Source organism: Bos javanicus, chromosome 15 (assembly GCF_032452875.1).
Source record: "Bos javanicus breed banteng chromosome 15, ARS-OSU_banteng_1.0, whole genome shotgun sequence".
NCBI lineage: Eukaryota > Metazoa > Chordata > Mammalia > Artiodactyla > Bovidae > Bos > Bos javanicus.
The window spans coordinates 29,942,319-29,958,145 of NC_083882.1; the positions used below are offsets into that span (position 1 = coordinate 29,942,319).

The window sequence follows — 15,827 nt, forward strand, 5'->3', positions numbered from 1 at the left end:
TGTGTCCTAAAGCAGTAGATCACTTAACAACATCTAAAATACAAGGAGTAAAAATAGTATTTACTGAACATTTACCATGTGAAAGAGAACCATGCTAAATACTTGACTACTTTAACTCATAATTCTATACTTAGCCATATTCATGTAACCCTATGAGTAGAAGCTAGTATTATCCTTGTCCAGCAATTGAAGAAATCAAAGAACAATGAGGCTAAGGAATTTGCTGAAGGTCACACTACTAGTAAGTTGAGCCAGAATCTGTGACCAGGCATCCCGCCTTCCAGGCCCATGCTCTTACTGTCTGTATCCTAGAACTGGGTTCTACTCGGATAGCTTGGTGGAGAAAATGAAGGGGGAGTAAAAGAATTGGACTCTGTCTTGCTACTGTGACTAGAATATTTTCTCTTTGTTTTTTTTCTCTAGTGAAGTCTTGGCAATGGAAAGTTAGGTTTAGGCAGGAGAAACAAGGGCTTGTTAACCAATAAATGGCAACTAAAGTGATTGGAAGGTGGTAGGAGGTACCGTACAGAGACTACACAAACTAGAAAGACTCTAGTAAAGGTAGGAAAGATAAAGGCCAAGAAAGGATGTGACCAAATTCTGTTACATCAGCGGTAGGATAAAACAGAGATTTATTCACTAATTCAAAGTAAGGCAGTCACCAAAGACTTTAATAAATATAGGGCAGACAGAGGTTCTAATATGCTGTCAGTTCTCTAGTTTAGGCTTTTACAGCTTTCATAGGAGGCATTTTTTGGTGCAGAAGAATCTTTCTTTTGTATCAGCACCCGACTGCCTGGCGCATGGTAGGTGCTCAATAAATCCTGAGAAGGTGGGTGGGATTCTCTTCAGTGGTTGTGACCCGTTTGTCTCTTCCTCTCTGTCCTCAATGCCACTGCCTTATTTCAGGCTCTCAGAAGCATAGGTTCTCCCTGTTTCCAGAGTCATTGATCTACAACACACACCTTGATCATCTCATTCCTTTGCCTCATTCTCTTTAGTGACTTCTCATTACTTAATGGATTAGTCAGTACATTCTCTGTTCTAGGCATTTTGCCCTGATAATCCTTTCCACTTGGTGTTTTGTGGAGTCTGAATCATCAAAGATTTCTCCATGCTTTTGTCTTGATAGTTTCTATGTAATTTAGCTCAGTTTTCATATCCTGAGAAATCTTTCCAGACTATACCCTGCTTCTCCTACCCCTAACTCACACATATTTACCCAAATATAATCTAGGTCTGGCTAAGTGTTTTGGGGATACTGTGAAATGTTTGCCATAGAACTTACCACCTGGTAATAATTTATTAAAAGTATTTCTTGGAAATTACATGGCAGTCCATGCCTGGAAATTCCATGGCAGTGATTAGAGTTCCTTGCTTCCACTGCTGGGTTTGATCCCTTGTTAAGTAACTGATGCAGAGTACATCATGAGAAACGTTGGGCTGGAAGAAGCACAGGCTGGAATCAAGATTGCCGGGAGAAATCTCAATAACCTCAGATAGGCAGATGACACCACCCTTATGGCAGAAAGTGAAGAGGAACTAAAAGCCTCTTGATGAGAGTGAAAGAAGAGAGTGAAAAAGTTGGCTTAAAGCTCAACATTCAGAAAACGAAGATCATGGCATCCGGTCCCATCACTTCATGGGAAATAGATGGGGAAACAGTGGAAACAGTGTCAGACTTTATTTTTGGGGGCTCCAAAATCACTGCAGATGGTGACTGCAGCCATGAAATTAAAAGACGCTTACTCCTTGGAAGGAAAGTTATGACCAACCTAGATAGCATGTTGAAAAGCAGAGATATTACTTTGCCAACAAAGGTCCGTCTAGTCAAGGCTATGGTTTTTCCAGTGGTCATGTATGGATGTGAGAGTTGGACTGTGAAGAAAGCTGAGTGCTGAAGAATCTATGCTTTTGAACTGTGGTGTTGGAGAAGACTCTTGAGAGTCCCTTGGACTGCAAGGAGATCCAACCAGTCCATTCTGAAGGAGATCAGCCCTGGGATTTCTTTGGAGGGAATGATGCTAAAGCTGAAACTCCAGTACTTTGGCCACCTCATGCGAAGAGTTGACTCACTGGAAAAGACTGATGCTGGGAGGGATTGGGGGCAGGAGGAGAAGGGGACGACAGAGGATGAGATGGCTGGATAGCATCACCGACTCGATGGACGTGAGTCTGAGTGAACTCCAGGAGTTGGTGATGGACAGGGAAGCCTGGCGTGCTGCGATTCATGGGGTCACAAAGAGTTGGACAAGACTGAGCGACTGAACTGACTGACTGACTGACTGAATGGGTAACTGAGATCCCACACACCATGTTGTGTGACCAAAAAATAATCATTTCCCATTGTAAGTTCCTAGAAGGCAAGAGTCACCTCTTGTAATTGGCTACTCACGAGTGAGCACATAGTAATTGCTTTGGATGTTTGGGAATTAAAAAGACATTGAAACGGGAATTGATAAATGTGTCTATGCTATATGGATAGTTGAGGAAATCTGGACTATTTGAGTAGTACATTTTAAATTTTTTGAAATTGACCCTTCCCTTATGGGTGTTCTTTTGCAAGTCGGTCTGTAGGGTGAATTTCTAACAGTCGGATTGCTAGATAAGAGTATGTCCATTTAAACTCTTTGAGAGAGGAGAGGGATATAATTAGTGGTAGGGCATATGGGAATTTCAGAAAGCAATGATATTTCATTTTTTTAGCTGAAAGGTAGGTTCTATGTGGGTGTTTCATCTTATTCTTTGTACCTTATAGTTCATTATCTACTTTGTATGAATAAATATTGGAGTAAAAATATCTGTAACTTTTTTTGGATAGACATTAAAATTTATTCCCCATATTTTTTGCCCTAAGGTCCCTCCTAAAGTATGTGCGACTGTGAGAGGACCTGCTTCATCACATCCCAGTAGCTTGTTGTTTTGTTGCTTAATTTTGATTTATTTTTAAAACAGTGAATCTACTTTTAAAAATATCCTTGTGATAAATACACATGGTTTTTTTGTTGTTGTTTAAAGTTGAAAAGAATTGCTAAATATGTTAGTTATCTGCTTCCATCTCCTCCAGCTTCCATGTCCCATTCAGATTTTTCCATTCCTAAAGCTGTTCCTTAGCCATAGGCTATACTGCTTTCTCCTGATTTTTCGATATTAGTTATGTGTTTAGGAAAGGATTTAAATCTCTTATCTTCCTCCTTCCTACTCCCTAACTTCCGACTGTAGTTAATTGGAATGTTTTTTGGTTCAGTCAGTATTCAGTGTTTAAATGATTTTTGCTCCCTATTGTTTAAAGTAATATACTATAATGTGATTACTTCTGCTTTGTTTTACAACCTTGCACTTTTCTGAAGTAATTGATTTGTTTTTATTTCCTTAGTTTTCAGTTTGTACCTGTCACTACTAAACATCCTCTTGATGTAATTTTCTGTGGAGTAAATTCTGTGCATGTATTAATAAAGGAGATGTTGTGTAATGTAGTATACTGGTGTATGAGAGTCTGCCATGCTTTGGCACCAGTGTGGACTGGTGTTCCACTGAGTGTGCTGCCTTCTGTCGCCCTGAGGTCTCTCTTCGCCATCATCATGGGACTTCATTGCCTGTCTCTGTGTTGGATTTTGTAACGCCCATGTTTTTCTGTTTCTTGCTTTAACTTCCTTGTTTGAGTAGAGTATGCCCTCAAAATAGCATTCTGTGAAAAGGTGAGAGGTGAAATTTTTAAGACATCTGATATCTTAAAAATGTCTTTATTCAGCCCTCAAACTGTCTAAATATAGACTTACTGGGTTGAAAAACAATTTTACCTCTGTGAATTGTTACAGCCTCAGTGACTTCTAGTTTCTAGCATATTTTTGCTCTTTGATGCCTCCTTTCTCTCTGTCCTCAGAAGCCGTAGTCTTTATCCTTGATTCCCTGAAAAGGGTGTTGTTGTTTGGCTTGTTATGGGTTTCTTTTCTTTGGGCTACCTATGTAATGAACACTTTCTATATGGATATTTATATCCCTTAGGTCTTGCGAATGCTCTTTTTTTTTTTTTTTTTGTAATTTCTTCCTCATATGCACTTTTATCCTTTTATTGAGCTTTATTATATGTTGAGATAAAAGAACATTTTAGGGATTGGTTATGATATTGAGGCATGAATTGAAGAATATGATTGATTAGCTCAACCCTCTGCCCTTTAGGGATGAGAAGGAGGGATGGATGGTTGGGGGGATCAAAATAGGCAGAGAGGGCCTTCCAAACTGAGAAACAACTTGAAGAAAGTTAAGGAGATAGGAATTCCAAAATAGAGAATTACAGAAAACGCTATTGGTTAGGGAGACCAAATTAGACTTGTGAAAGCCAGGCAGGAAAGTGACATTTTATGACATGGGAAAGTAGGAGTTACTGGTGGATGGTTTTTGAGCTAGTGAGGATTTAAGGATGATTAAGCTGGTAATGGTGAACAAAATGATTTGGTGAGATAAGAAACTAGAAAGTTGGGAGAATTGTTAGAAGGTGGTTTTGATAAATTAGGTCTGAGGTTGGTAAGTAGAATGAAAAGGAAAATATAGATATGCCAGTCTTTTGTGGAAAAATAAAAAGATACAGTGAAAGAAAGAGAGTGAAGTTACTCAGTCCGATTCTTTGCAGCCCCATGGACTGTAGCCCGCCAGGCTTCTCCATCCATGGGATTTTCCAGGCAAGAATACTGGAGTGGGTTGCTATTTCCTTCTCCAGGGAGTCTTCCTGACCGAGGGATTGAACCCAGGTCTGCCCACATTATGGGCAGAGACTTTACCATCTGAGCCACCAGGGAAGGTGCAGTGACTGCCTAGATGTTGGTGGTGGAGGGAGAGTGAGTTTGGCTTTTCACTTTCTTAACCCTTGAGGTGCTGCGCTGCTCGTGCTCCATTGCCTTGGAGGCCATGTTCTTAGGTGTGAGTCAGAGCAAGCAACCTGTAATGCAGGCCTTTTCCCTCATTCTCCTCCTGGCATTAATGATGGGACTTACTATGGAGATGGTTGTTTTTCTGTCATTTTACATAAGTGCTTATAATACATATTTGCCTGTTTTCCATCTGTTTTGCTTTCAGGAAATGCAAATGCAAAGTAGTATTTTGTATAAATTCTCGTATATCTCTTGACAGCCTACTTGGACAAGCTTATCAGCTATTCATCACCCTGCTGTGGGCAGGGAAATGGAAAAGGTTATACATTTTATTTGTTTGTTTTGATTTGGCACAATTTTTGGAATACAAATTGACAAAAAAAATCATTGCTTTTAATTACTGAATCGAAATAACATTTCTTTGGAAGAACACAAGATGCTTTTTAATAATACCATTGATCACTTTATCTTATAAATCTCTCTTTTTTCTTTGAATCATAATAACCTCTGGAGAATTTATTTACTTTGATTTTTTTCTTCATTCTGCTCCTTAAGCATTATTTTCCTAGATGATTTGTTGAGAGATTAATGTGTATCCCTTTCTTTTAATACGACTTTCTTTTTTTAATCTTGAAAAGATTTTTCTTCTTCTGAAGATTAAGAGATGTAAAATCGTAAAGTTTTTTTAAAATTGTAAGCTTGGAAGCTTCTTACAGCACAGCAGTTTCTAGATACAAGCTTTGTAGCTTGTATCTCCATGGTACTTTTGTGATTGAGAGCGCCCTCTTATGGTAACATAAAAATAATTCAGAAAGCACTTCTGTAAGCCAAAGTCAGGCTCATTGGTATAATCACTGTTCATATTCTACTTCTTTACATCTTTAGGAGTTGAGAGTTACCCCTACTCAAAACAAGAATAACCTATTAGGAAATTTTTACTTGTATTAGGTGGAACGACCTCCTTCTCCATTCTCCATGGCCCCACAAGCTTCCCTTCCCCCAGTGCCACCACGACTTGACCTTCTACAGCAGCGAATATCTATCCCTTCAAGTGCTTCTGGTCTTGGAACTGCTTCGAAGGTAAAGCATTATCCATTTCTATAGTTTTTTCTGATTCTTTTTTGTGGATTAGTGGAATTTGATTACTTCCATCATGCTTCCATAGGCTCCTTCTGGCTCTCTTCATAAGGACAAACCATTACCAATACCTCCCACTCTTCGAGATCTTCCACCGCCACCCCCTCCAGACCGTCCGTATTCTGGTGGAGCAGAAACCCGGCCTCAGAGACGCCCCTTGCCTTGTACACCAGGCGACTGTCCATCCAGAGACAAACTGCCCCCTGTCCCCTCTGGCCGCATTGGAGAAGCATCATGGCTGCATCGGCCAATCCCCAAAGTACCAGTAGTTGCCCCAAACCCTAGTGACCCCTGGACAGGGAGAGAATTAACCAACCGGCATTCACTTCCGTTTTCATTGCCCTCACAAATGGAACCCAGAACCGATACGCCTAGGCTCGGAAGCACATTCAGTCTGGATACCTCCATGGTGAGTCCTGATTTTGAAATTATTTATCTTAGTAACAAATATTTGTGGATGACATTGATGGGGAATGTTCTTTGGTATGTTTTGTACTGGATTCAGAGATAATATCATCCCTATTTTCGAGAAATATATCTGTTAATATGTTTATTAATGCAATAAGCATATTTCTGCCATGAGTTGTATAAATAGAAAACACTTTAATTTTAGAGAAAGAAAAGATTATTTCCAGATAGAGCAATCAGGAGGGCTTTATGAGAAGAGTGGCATCTGAATTTGAAGTATCCTTTCCAAAGTGGATACTGTTTTAAGATAGACCTACAATGACAGAAATGCTTAAGATGTATTGTGGAATAAGAAGTGTTTAATTTGAGAGGAGAAGTTTTGTGTATCAGAGTAGGAAAGGGGGCTAGAAATGAACATTGTTGCTAGACTAGAGGACACTCTCCCAGAAGAATTGGAATTTATTTGGTATAAATGAAGAGTACATGAAGATTAAATTAGTGCAGTAATGTGACCAAAATGATGGCTTAAAGAGAGGAATCTAGGAATAGTATGCAGAATGGATTAGAAAGAGAATGGATGGAAAAAAGACAGGTTAGCAGTCCTTTGGATAAGCAGGAGATACGGGATAGAACCGGGGGTGGGAGCGGTGTATTCCTCCTTTTGTTGGTTCTTTATGCGCTCAGCAAGAAATCTTGCCCTCAAAAAATTTACATTCAACTGGAGGAAGGATGAAAAATAAACAGGGTAAACTATAAAATATAAAACGTGTTTCATACTGATGAATGCTGTGGAGAAAAATAGGGTGGAAACGGTGTAGAGAAAGCTGGAGTTGGGATGGGGAGGCACATGAAGGGGCGACATACATTTCTCAGCAAAGATTTGGAGTAACGGGATGGAGGGAAAGCAGATGAGTTTGGGAGAGTCTGTGGTTGTAACCACAGAGGGGTTCCACATAGCTGATACAGGGTAAACGAGAGGGAGACTCCTGGTCCAGGAGCAGAAGGGGGAGCCTGATTAGATAGAGACTTTAGGGAGCATGAAACAAAGACCCAGTGAGTCTTGAAAGCAGTTGGTCGGTGGAAAAAAGGATGAGAGGTCGCATATACATATATACACATATGCACACACCCCAGAGGTTTTTAACCTGGCTAACTAGGGATAGATATGTTGAATTTGACACAAGCCATTAAAGGAAGAATTGGACAGTGGCTAGTTAGAAACCCAAGAAGAAGATGGAACTGGAGGGTAAAGTTGAGAAATGCTGTGGTTCTTAAATGAACTATGTATTTCTTGGTTGAAAGGGAAGGGGGAAGGTAACTTAGCATTTAAGTGGCATTTGTGGGATAGGCAGTCTTAATTAGTGAGAGTGGATTAGGTTTGACTTTCAGTGGCATCAATATAGAAAAATATGTAGATTTTTAAAGCTAGAATGATATTTGTGCAGACAGCTAGTTTCCTCAAATCTTTCTAGAATTAAAACAAACAATTCCCATTTCCTTGCCTCATTTTTAGATCTGTCCTCCCTAACCCTTATATTTGAGCCTTCAACTGTACTTTTGTCACATATAATAAGCCCAAAGCATGGCATTGAGGATGAGGTCTCTGTCTATATGACTGTTCTTGTTATTTTGAATAGATTAAATAAGAGGAGATGCTTAGCTATATTAAGAACATTGTTTTTTTTTTTAAAAAACTCTTTTCTTTCCAGAATATGAATAGCAGCCCATTAGCAGGTGCAGAGTGTGAGCATCCCAAAATCAAACCTTCCGCATCTGCCAATGCCATTTATTCTCTGGCTGCCAGGTAAGTTTACTAAAACTGTATTTCATACAGTAGAGTTGATACTTTCAAACAACTTGTTTATAGGAAATTTAGAAAACCCAGAGGGTTGTAAAGAAGAAAATAAAAATCGACCTGTATTTCTATTATTTAAAAATTATCATGTATTGGACTGTTTCTTTCCATTATTTTCTCTGTGTATATGTACATAGTAGGAATGCAGAAGCAGGAGGTCAAGAGATATCTGCAGTAACAGGCAAGTTTGGCCTTGGAGTAAAAATGAAGCAGAGCAAAGGCTAAGAGAGGTTTGTCAAGGGAACACACTGGTCATAGCAAACATCCTCTCCCAACAACAAAAAATGAAAAGGAAGTTTGAGACCAAAAAAAACAAAATAAGGTACAATGAGGAGTGTATTGTGGAAAACTTACATATAGGCAGTATTGGGCAGACACCCATCCAGAGGCACTTGTAGCTGCACTGCACGTCACTGGAAGGGGAACAAGGGAGTGTAAAGGGGCTGAAGCTAGAGATAGACTCTGACTCCTGAAGGAGAAGTGCGTCTGCAGCAATAGGAACCCGGTGAGGCGAGCTGGGGGGAAAATCTCTTGCCATTATTCCTCACAGACCATTAATCACCTATGTCAGCCGAAGCTATTCTTCCAGTTTTCATTTCAGATGAAACAAAGGTAAAGGTTGATGGGGAACTTACCTGGCTTGGGCATATTCCTTGTGAGCAGGCTAAAGCCCAGTCACAGAGAAGGGGGAGACATGGGACTGCAGGTGTAAGATGGAGCTCACAGAATAGAAACCAGTAGGTTTCAGCTACACAGTTATTCAGGAGTGTATCATTTAATTTCCACAGTTTTGTGACTTTTCAGTGTTACTTTTTTAAAAATTGATTTGTAACTTTATCTATTGTGATTAGAGAAAATATTTTGTATGATATTTAAAAAAATCTATTGAGACTTAGTTTGTGGCCTAACATATTGTCCATCTGTAAGGTGTCCTGTTTGTACATGTGAAGAGCGTGTATGCTGTTATTGTTGAGTAGAGCTTTTTGTGTTTGTCTGTTACATCTAATTGGTTTACTGTGTTAAGTCCTTTGTTTCTTTACTTATATTATATTTGGTTGTCCTGCCCATGATTATGAGTGGGGTGTTGACATCTCCAGTTATTGTAGAGCTGTCTGTTTCTCCCTTCAGGTCTGTCAGGTTTTGCTTCATGTATTGATATTTGGATGGTCTGTCATTAGGTGTATCAGTTCAGCTCAGTCTTTGCAACCCCATGATCCACAGCACACCAGGCCTCCCTGTCCTTCACCAACTCCCGGAGTCCACCCAAACCCATGTCCATTGAGTCGGTGATGCCATCCAGCCATCTCATCCTCTGTCATCCCCTTCTCCTCCTGCCCCAATCCCTCCCAGCATCAGGGTCTTTTCCAGTGAGTCAGCTCTTTGCGTCAGGTGGCCAAAGTATTGGAGTTTCAGCTTCAACATCAGTCCTTCCAGTGAACAACCAGGACTGATCTCAGGTGTATAAATGTTTATAATTGTTAAATCTTCCAGTTTATATAATGTTCTTTGTCTCTTGTAACCTTTTTTGACTGAAAGTCTATTGTGTCTGAATATTAGCATAGCTCCCTCCTCCCTACACCTCTTTGGTTACTATTTGCACAGAATAACTTAATCCATCCTTTGGCTTGCAGCCTGTTTGTGTCATGGAGTCTCAAATGAGTCTCTTATAGATAGCATATCATTGGATCGTGTGTTTTAATCCAATTTGCCAGTCTCTGTCTTTTGATTGGAGAGTTTAGCTCATTTATATTTAAAGCAATTACTGATATGGAGGGACTTCTATCATTGTGCTGTTTGTTTTCTGTATTCCCTGTAGTTTCTTTGTCCCTCATTTCCTGCATTACTTTGTTTTCTGTTTAGTTTTTTTGTGTGTGTGGTGAAATGTTTTCAGTTCCTTTCTCATTTCCTTTTTCTATATTCTATAGATTCTTTCTTTGTGTTTACCATAGGGATTATACATAACATCCCAAAGCTATAACAGTATAATTTGAATTTATACCAGCTTAACTTCAGTAGCATGTAAAAACTCTGCTCCTTTACTGCTCCACCACACCCCTTTGGTTGTTGAGTCACTAAATTACATTTTTATATATTGTGTGCCCCTGGTTCTTTTAAACTAGATTATGATCTAGTTCTTTTAAGTGCATTAGTTTCCTAAAATTTACACGGAAAAAGAGATTTGGAGTTACCAACCGAAGTTACAGTAAAACTAGCTTTTATACTGTTAATTATGGATTTTTTTCCTTTTAAATGCATTGGTCTCTTATATCATGTAGGAAAAAAAAGGTACAGTTACAAACCACTCTTACAACAATACTAGCTTTTATAACTGTCTGTGTATTTACTTTTATGCAAGTCTTTATTTCTCCATACAGCTGGAAATGACTGTCTAGTTTTTTCATTTCACCCTGCAGGACTTGGGCATTTCTTGCAGGGCAGGTCTAGTGGTCATGTATTCCCTCAGCTTTTGTTTATTTGGAAATATCTTGATTTCTCCCTCAATTTTGGAAGCAGTTTTACCAGATACAGGCATACCTCAAGAGATGCTGTGGTTTGGTTCCATACCACAGCATTAAGGTGAATATTGGGATAAAGTGAGACCCTGAATTCTTTGGTTTTGGTTTCCCAGTATATATAAATGTTGTGTTTACACTATGCTGGAGTCTGTTAAATGTGCAGTTGCATTATGTCCTATACACACACACACACACACATCTTAATGTAAAATGTTTCATCACTAAAAAACTCTAACCATCACCTGAGCCTTCAGCAAGTCATAATCTTTTTACAATGGTAATACCAGAGATCACTGATTACAGATCACTATAACAAATATAATAATGAAAAACCTTGAAATATCTTGAGAATTACCAAAATGTGGCACACAGACATGAAGTGGAAAAATGCTGTTAGAAAAATGGTGCTAATAGACTGGCTCGATACAGAGCTGCCACAGGTCTTCAATTTATTAAAAAAAAACAAAGTGCCGTGTGTGAAGTGCAGTAGAATAAGGTAAGCCTGTGCAGGATTCTTGGTTGAGAGCTTCTTTTCTTTTAGCATTTCGAATATATAAGCCAACTGTCTTCTGGCCTTTAAAGTTTCCGATGAGAGGTCTGCTCATAATCTCATTGAGGATCACTCGTGTCTGAAGATTTGCTTCTTTCTGTATCTTTGTCTTTTAAGAGTGTGAGTCTTTTTGAGTTCCTTTTGCTTGGAGTTTGTGGGACTTCTCAGATATTTGCGTTCATTGAGTTGGGAAGTTTGGGGCCCTTATTTCTTCGTCTCTTCTCTCTGCCCCTTTTCTCTCTCTCTCCTTCTAGGGCTCCCACCGTGTGTATGTTGGTCCTTTGGTGGCATGTCCCACAGCTCCCTTAGACTCTGGTTTTCTTCAGTCTTTTTTTCTTTCTGTTTATTCCTCAGCCTTGATAATTTCCGTTGTTCTCTGTTCAAGTTCACTGATTCTTTCTCCTTGCTGCTCAAGTCTACCTTTGAATCCCTCTAGTGATTTTTTTTTTTTTATTTCACTTTACTTTTCAGTCTAGAATTTCTTTTTTGTTTCTTCTTAGGTTTTTCTGTCTCTATTGATACTTTCATTTTGTTCCACATGGTTTTCTTGATTTTTCTCCACATCTTCCTTTAAATCTCATGGAAGTCACTTCAGCCAGAGTGAGAGGGACTTAGAACAGTGCAGGGAGGTGCAGCAGCAGTGGCTGCTGCTCCTGCCCTTTGTCAGCACCTCTGAGAACAGGAGCAGCAATCCATGATCAGAACACAGATTCCCAACATTTGAGGGGCTGAGTCCTTTTTTGTCCACCTTGACTCCTGAATGTTACGTGAAGGCTGTTCCAGGAACATTTGTACAGCTGCCTGCCCTGTGACAAGGGTTGGGAATGGATAGCTGCTACTATGCTCAGAACTGAAATTAATAGCAATTTAGCGTCCTGACCTTTACCTGGCAGTTACAAGCCTTCAACAGACTCTGGAGTTACAAAATGGTTACATCAGACAACTTCTACCATCTTCCCAGAATCCTCATTGAGTATCTGCTTTTTGTTTCATTGCTTTCTCCTCTTATATTTTTTTCTTCCAACTTTCTTTAGGCTTTACTTGTTATTTATCTAGCTCCATGAGCTGGGTGCTGTGTTAATATGCTCAGGCTGCCATAACAAAATACTGCATACAGACTGGGCAGCTTAAGCAGCAGAATTTAATTTTCTCATAGTTCTGGCGACTGAAAGTCCAAGATCTATCAGGATGTCAGCACATTTGGTTTCTGGTGAGGGATCTCCTACTGGCTTACATGCTTGCATAACCTTCTCACTATGTTCTCACATGGCTCTTCCCTTCCTTCATACATGTGTTGAGGGAGAGGTATAGAGAGCAACAGCAGGCTCTCTGGTGTCTCCTCATATCAGGACACCATCCTGTTGGCTTGGGGCCCATCCTCATGACCTCATCCAGCCTTAGTTTCTGCCTCAGATCCCCCATGTTCACATATAGCCACACTGGGGATTCGGGCCTCAACACAGTAGTTTGGGAAGGATACACACATTGAGTCCATAACAGATGCTATAGCTGTAAACCGCAGATTTTGATATGTCATGTTTTCTTTATCATTCACTTCAAATTATATGATGATTTTCCCTTTGTGATTTCTTCTTTGACTCATCAGTTGTTTATATGTTCCTTGGTTTTCAAATATTGGAAGATTTTCTAGTTATTTTTCTGTTCCTGCATTCTACTTGTGGGACCTTCCTTATTGACTAGTTTATGATAAATTCCATATGTGTTATACCACTTTCATTTTATAAAAAGGAATATTCTGCAGTTGTTGGGCACAACATTCTGTATATGTCAAGTTTGTTAATTGTATTCAAATGTACTATTTCCTTGCTGATTTTTTTTTTTAATTTACGTGTTCTGTGGAATACTAAGAGGCGTTATGTTAATAACTCCACCTATAATTGTGGATCTCTCTTTTTTCTGCTTATTTCTGTCCACTTGTATGTGTATTTAGTCTGTGTACTTAGGGTACATAGAAATGTAGAATTATTGACTAAATAATCATTGTTCTTGTTACTCCGTTTACTCTCTGATTGCACTTCTAACCAGCTTTAGTCTGCTTTATCGTTATTGTTCAGTTGCTTAAGTCCTGGCCGACTCTTTGTGACCCCATGGAATTTGACTTATATTAAAATGTCTGTATCAGAGTCCTAACCCCTGGACTCAGCTCTCTTTTAGTGTTTGCTTGAACTTTTTCCATCCTTTTACTTTCAACTTTCCTGCTGAAGGGATGTTTGAAGGTATGTTTCTCGTAAGCAGTATATATAGATATACTTGCTGGCTTTTTTCCCCCTTAAATCCAGTCTAGCATTTTTGTTTTAAAATATTTGTTCTGTACCCTTTCCCCCATTTTTCCTGTCTTTGCTCATTTCCCCCCCCCCCCTAGTTTCTTTCTTTGGGAGTAAAATAGTTTTTATTATACCATTTCACTCCTTATATTCTTTTAACAGTTATCCTCGGGATTCCAACATATACCTTTGACTCGTGATCATTAGAGTCCACTTGGAATCAGGGCCTCTTAACACTTCAAGGACATTTAAATTTCCACGTATTTATCCTCTAGTATTTTCATTTCTTCCTGCTTTGCCACCATTCCATCTGAAATCTTTTTCCTTCTGCCTAAATAACTTCCTTTAGAGCAACAGAGGGAGAGAAAGAGGACGGTGTGTTAGTATATCTTCTATTAATGGATTCACTTAAATTTTCTTTGACTTAAAATATCTTTTATCTTTCATTTTTTAAAGATTTTTTTCTAAGTATAGTACAGTCAACCCTTGAACAATTCAGGAGTTAGGGGCACCAACCCATTATGTATTGGAATATCCAGATATAACTACAGTGCGCCCTCTGCATCTACAGTTTTTTTTTTTTTTTGTATCTACAGTTTTACATCCAAATTCAACCAACTCTATGGATTGTGTAGTACCATAGTATGCATTTATGGGGAAAATGTGCATAAATTGGACCAATGCAATTTAAACCCATTGTCTTCCAACACTTTTTTTTTTTTTTCCAACACTTTAAAAATATCATCACACTGCCTTTTGACTTTTATTGTTTCTGTTGGAAAATGAGAGTAATGTTGCTCCTTTAAGGGTAATGTTTCTTTTTCTGACTACTTATAACACCTTTTTGTCTTTGGATCCCAGCAGTTTTACTATAATGTGCCCATGTAGTTTTCTTTATATTTTTGCTTAAGGTTTTTGAGTTTATGGATTTTGTCATTTGATGTTTTTAATCAGTTTTAGAAAATCTCAGCCACTGGGAATTCCCTGGTGGTCCAGTGGTTAGGATTCTGTGCTCTCGCTGCCAAGTGTCTGGGTTTCCCTGTTTGGGAAACTAAAATCCTATAAGCTGTGCAGTGCAGCCCCTTCTCGCCAACCCCCCACAAAAAAATCAGCATAGAAAAATCTCAGCCACTATTTCCTTTTTCTTTTTTAAAATTTTTATTGGAGTAGTTGATTTACAATGTGTTGTGTTAGTTTCCAGTGTGTACTATTTCTTCAGAAGACTGAAGCAGTGCAGTCTCTCTTCTGTGACTCCAATTACCTGAAAGTGCAGTCTTCTCATCATACCTCGTATAGCTCTTTTGTCATTTCCATGTTTTCCATTCTTTTTCCTCTCTTTACTTGAGTTGGAATAGTTCTTACTCTATTTCACTTACCTAATCTTTTTCTTTTTTTTTTTTTCCAGTTTCTAATCGGCCCCAGAATCTATCTAACAAATACTGTGTTCTTAGGTTCTAGACTTTTCATGTATAGCTTTCTAATAAAATTATTCTTTCTTGAACATATAAATTATAACTATTTTAAGGGCCATATTTGTTACTTTCAACTTTGTCTCTCTAGTTTGGCAAGATAGCCAAAGTACTACTGATTTTTGCTTGGTTTCTCAGAATCTTGTCCCATGCATACATGGTTTAAGGATTCACAGTAGCTCTAGGGAAAATTGCAGGCAGCATTTCAAACCTATTTCTCTACTATTCCCTTCTCCAGGATTTTTGACTCCTTGTGTCTTGGCCATTGTGATATTCCCAAATTCCAATCCCTCTCTCCTCAGTCTGTTGAAAACTACATCGAAAGGTCAAGTTCAGAACTCCTAATATGGGGCTTATTGCAGTGTATTCTCCTTGCCTCTGGAAAGAGAATATGCCTCTGCTTCTTTCTTTTGTATAGTTTCCTGCTTTTATAGCTGGCTGTTATAGGCAGACGGTCAGACAATACTTGTTACTTGGCCATGGCTGTAGGGATATAAAATGTATTTATGTTTTGTAAATATACATTATAAATATACATAAATATACAAATATAAAAAAATTATATATAAATATTTATAAATTAAAATTTATAAATGTAGTACTCTTGCCTGGGAAATCCCATGGACGGAGGAGCCTGGTAGGCTGCAGTCCATGGGGTCCCAAAGAGTCGGACACGACTGAGCGACTTCACTTTCACTTTCCACTTTCATGCATTGGAGAAGGAAATGGCAACCCACTC

At 38.8% G+C, this 15,827-nt stretch overlaps 1 protein-coding gene across 2 annotated transcripts in view; it reads left to right on the forward strand.

The window, feature by feature from the left end:
* The window catches only part of CBL (Cbl proto-oncogene), a 96,388-nt gene that overhangs the window by 67,863 nt on the left and 12,698 nt on the right, over nt 1-15,827 (forward strand). Inside the window, exons 10-13 of one of the 2 annotated variants that reach the window (XM_061440564.1) lie at nt 5,128-5,187; nt 5,817-5,948; nt 6,034-6,414; nt 8,123-8,217. In XM_061440564.1, coding sequence (XP_061296548.1) covers nt 5,128-5,187; nt 5,817-5,948; nt 6,034-6,414; nt 8,123-8,217 — 668 coding nt within the window. The remainder of the gene's footprint in view (nt 1-5,127; nt 5,188-5,816; nt 5,949-6,033; nt 6,415-8,122; nt 8,218-15,827) is intronic. The other variant, XM_061440565.1, reaches the window with a different exon arrangement.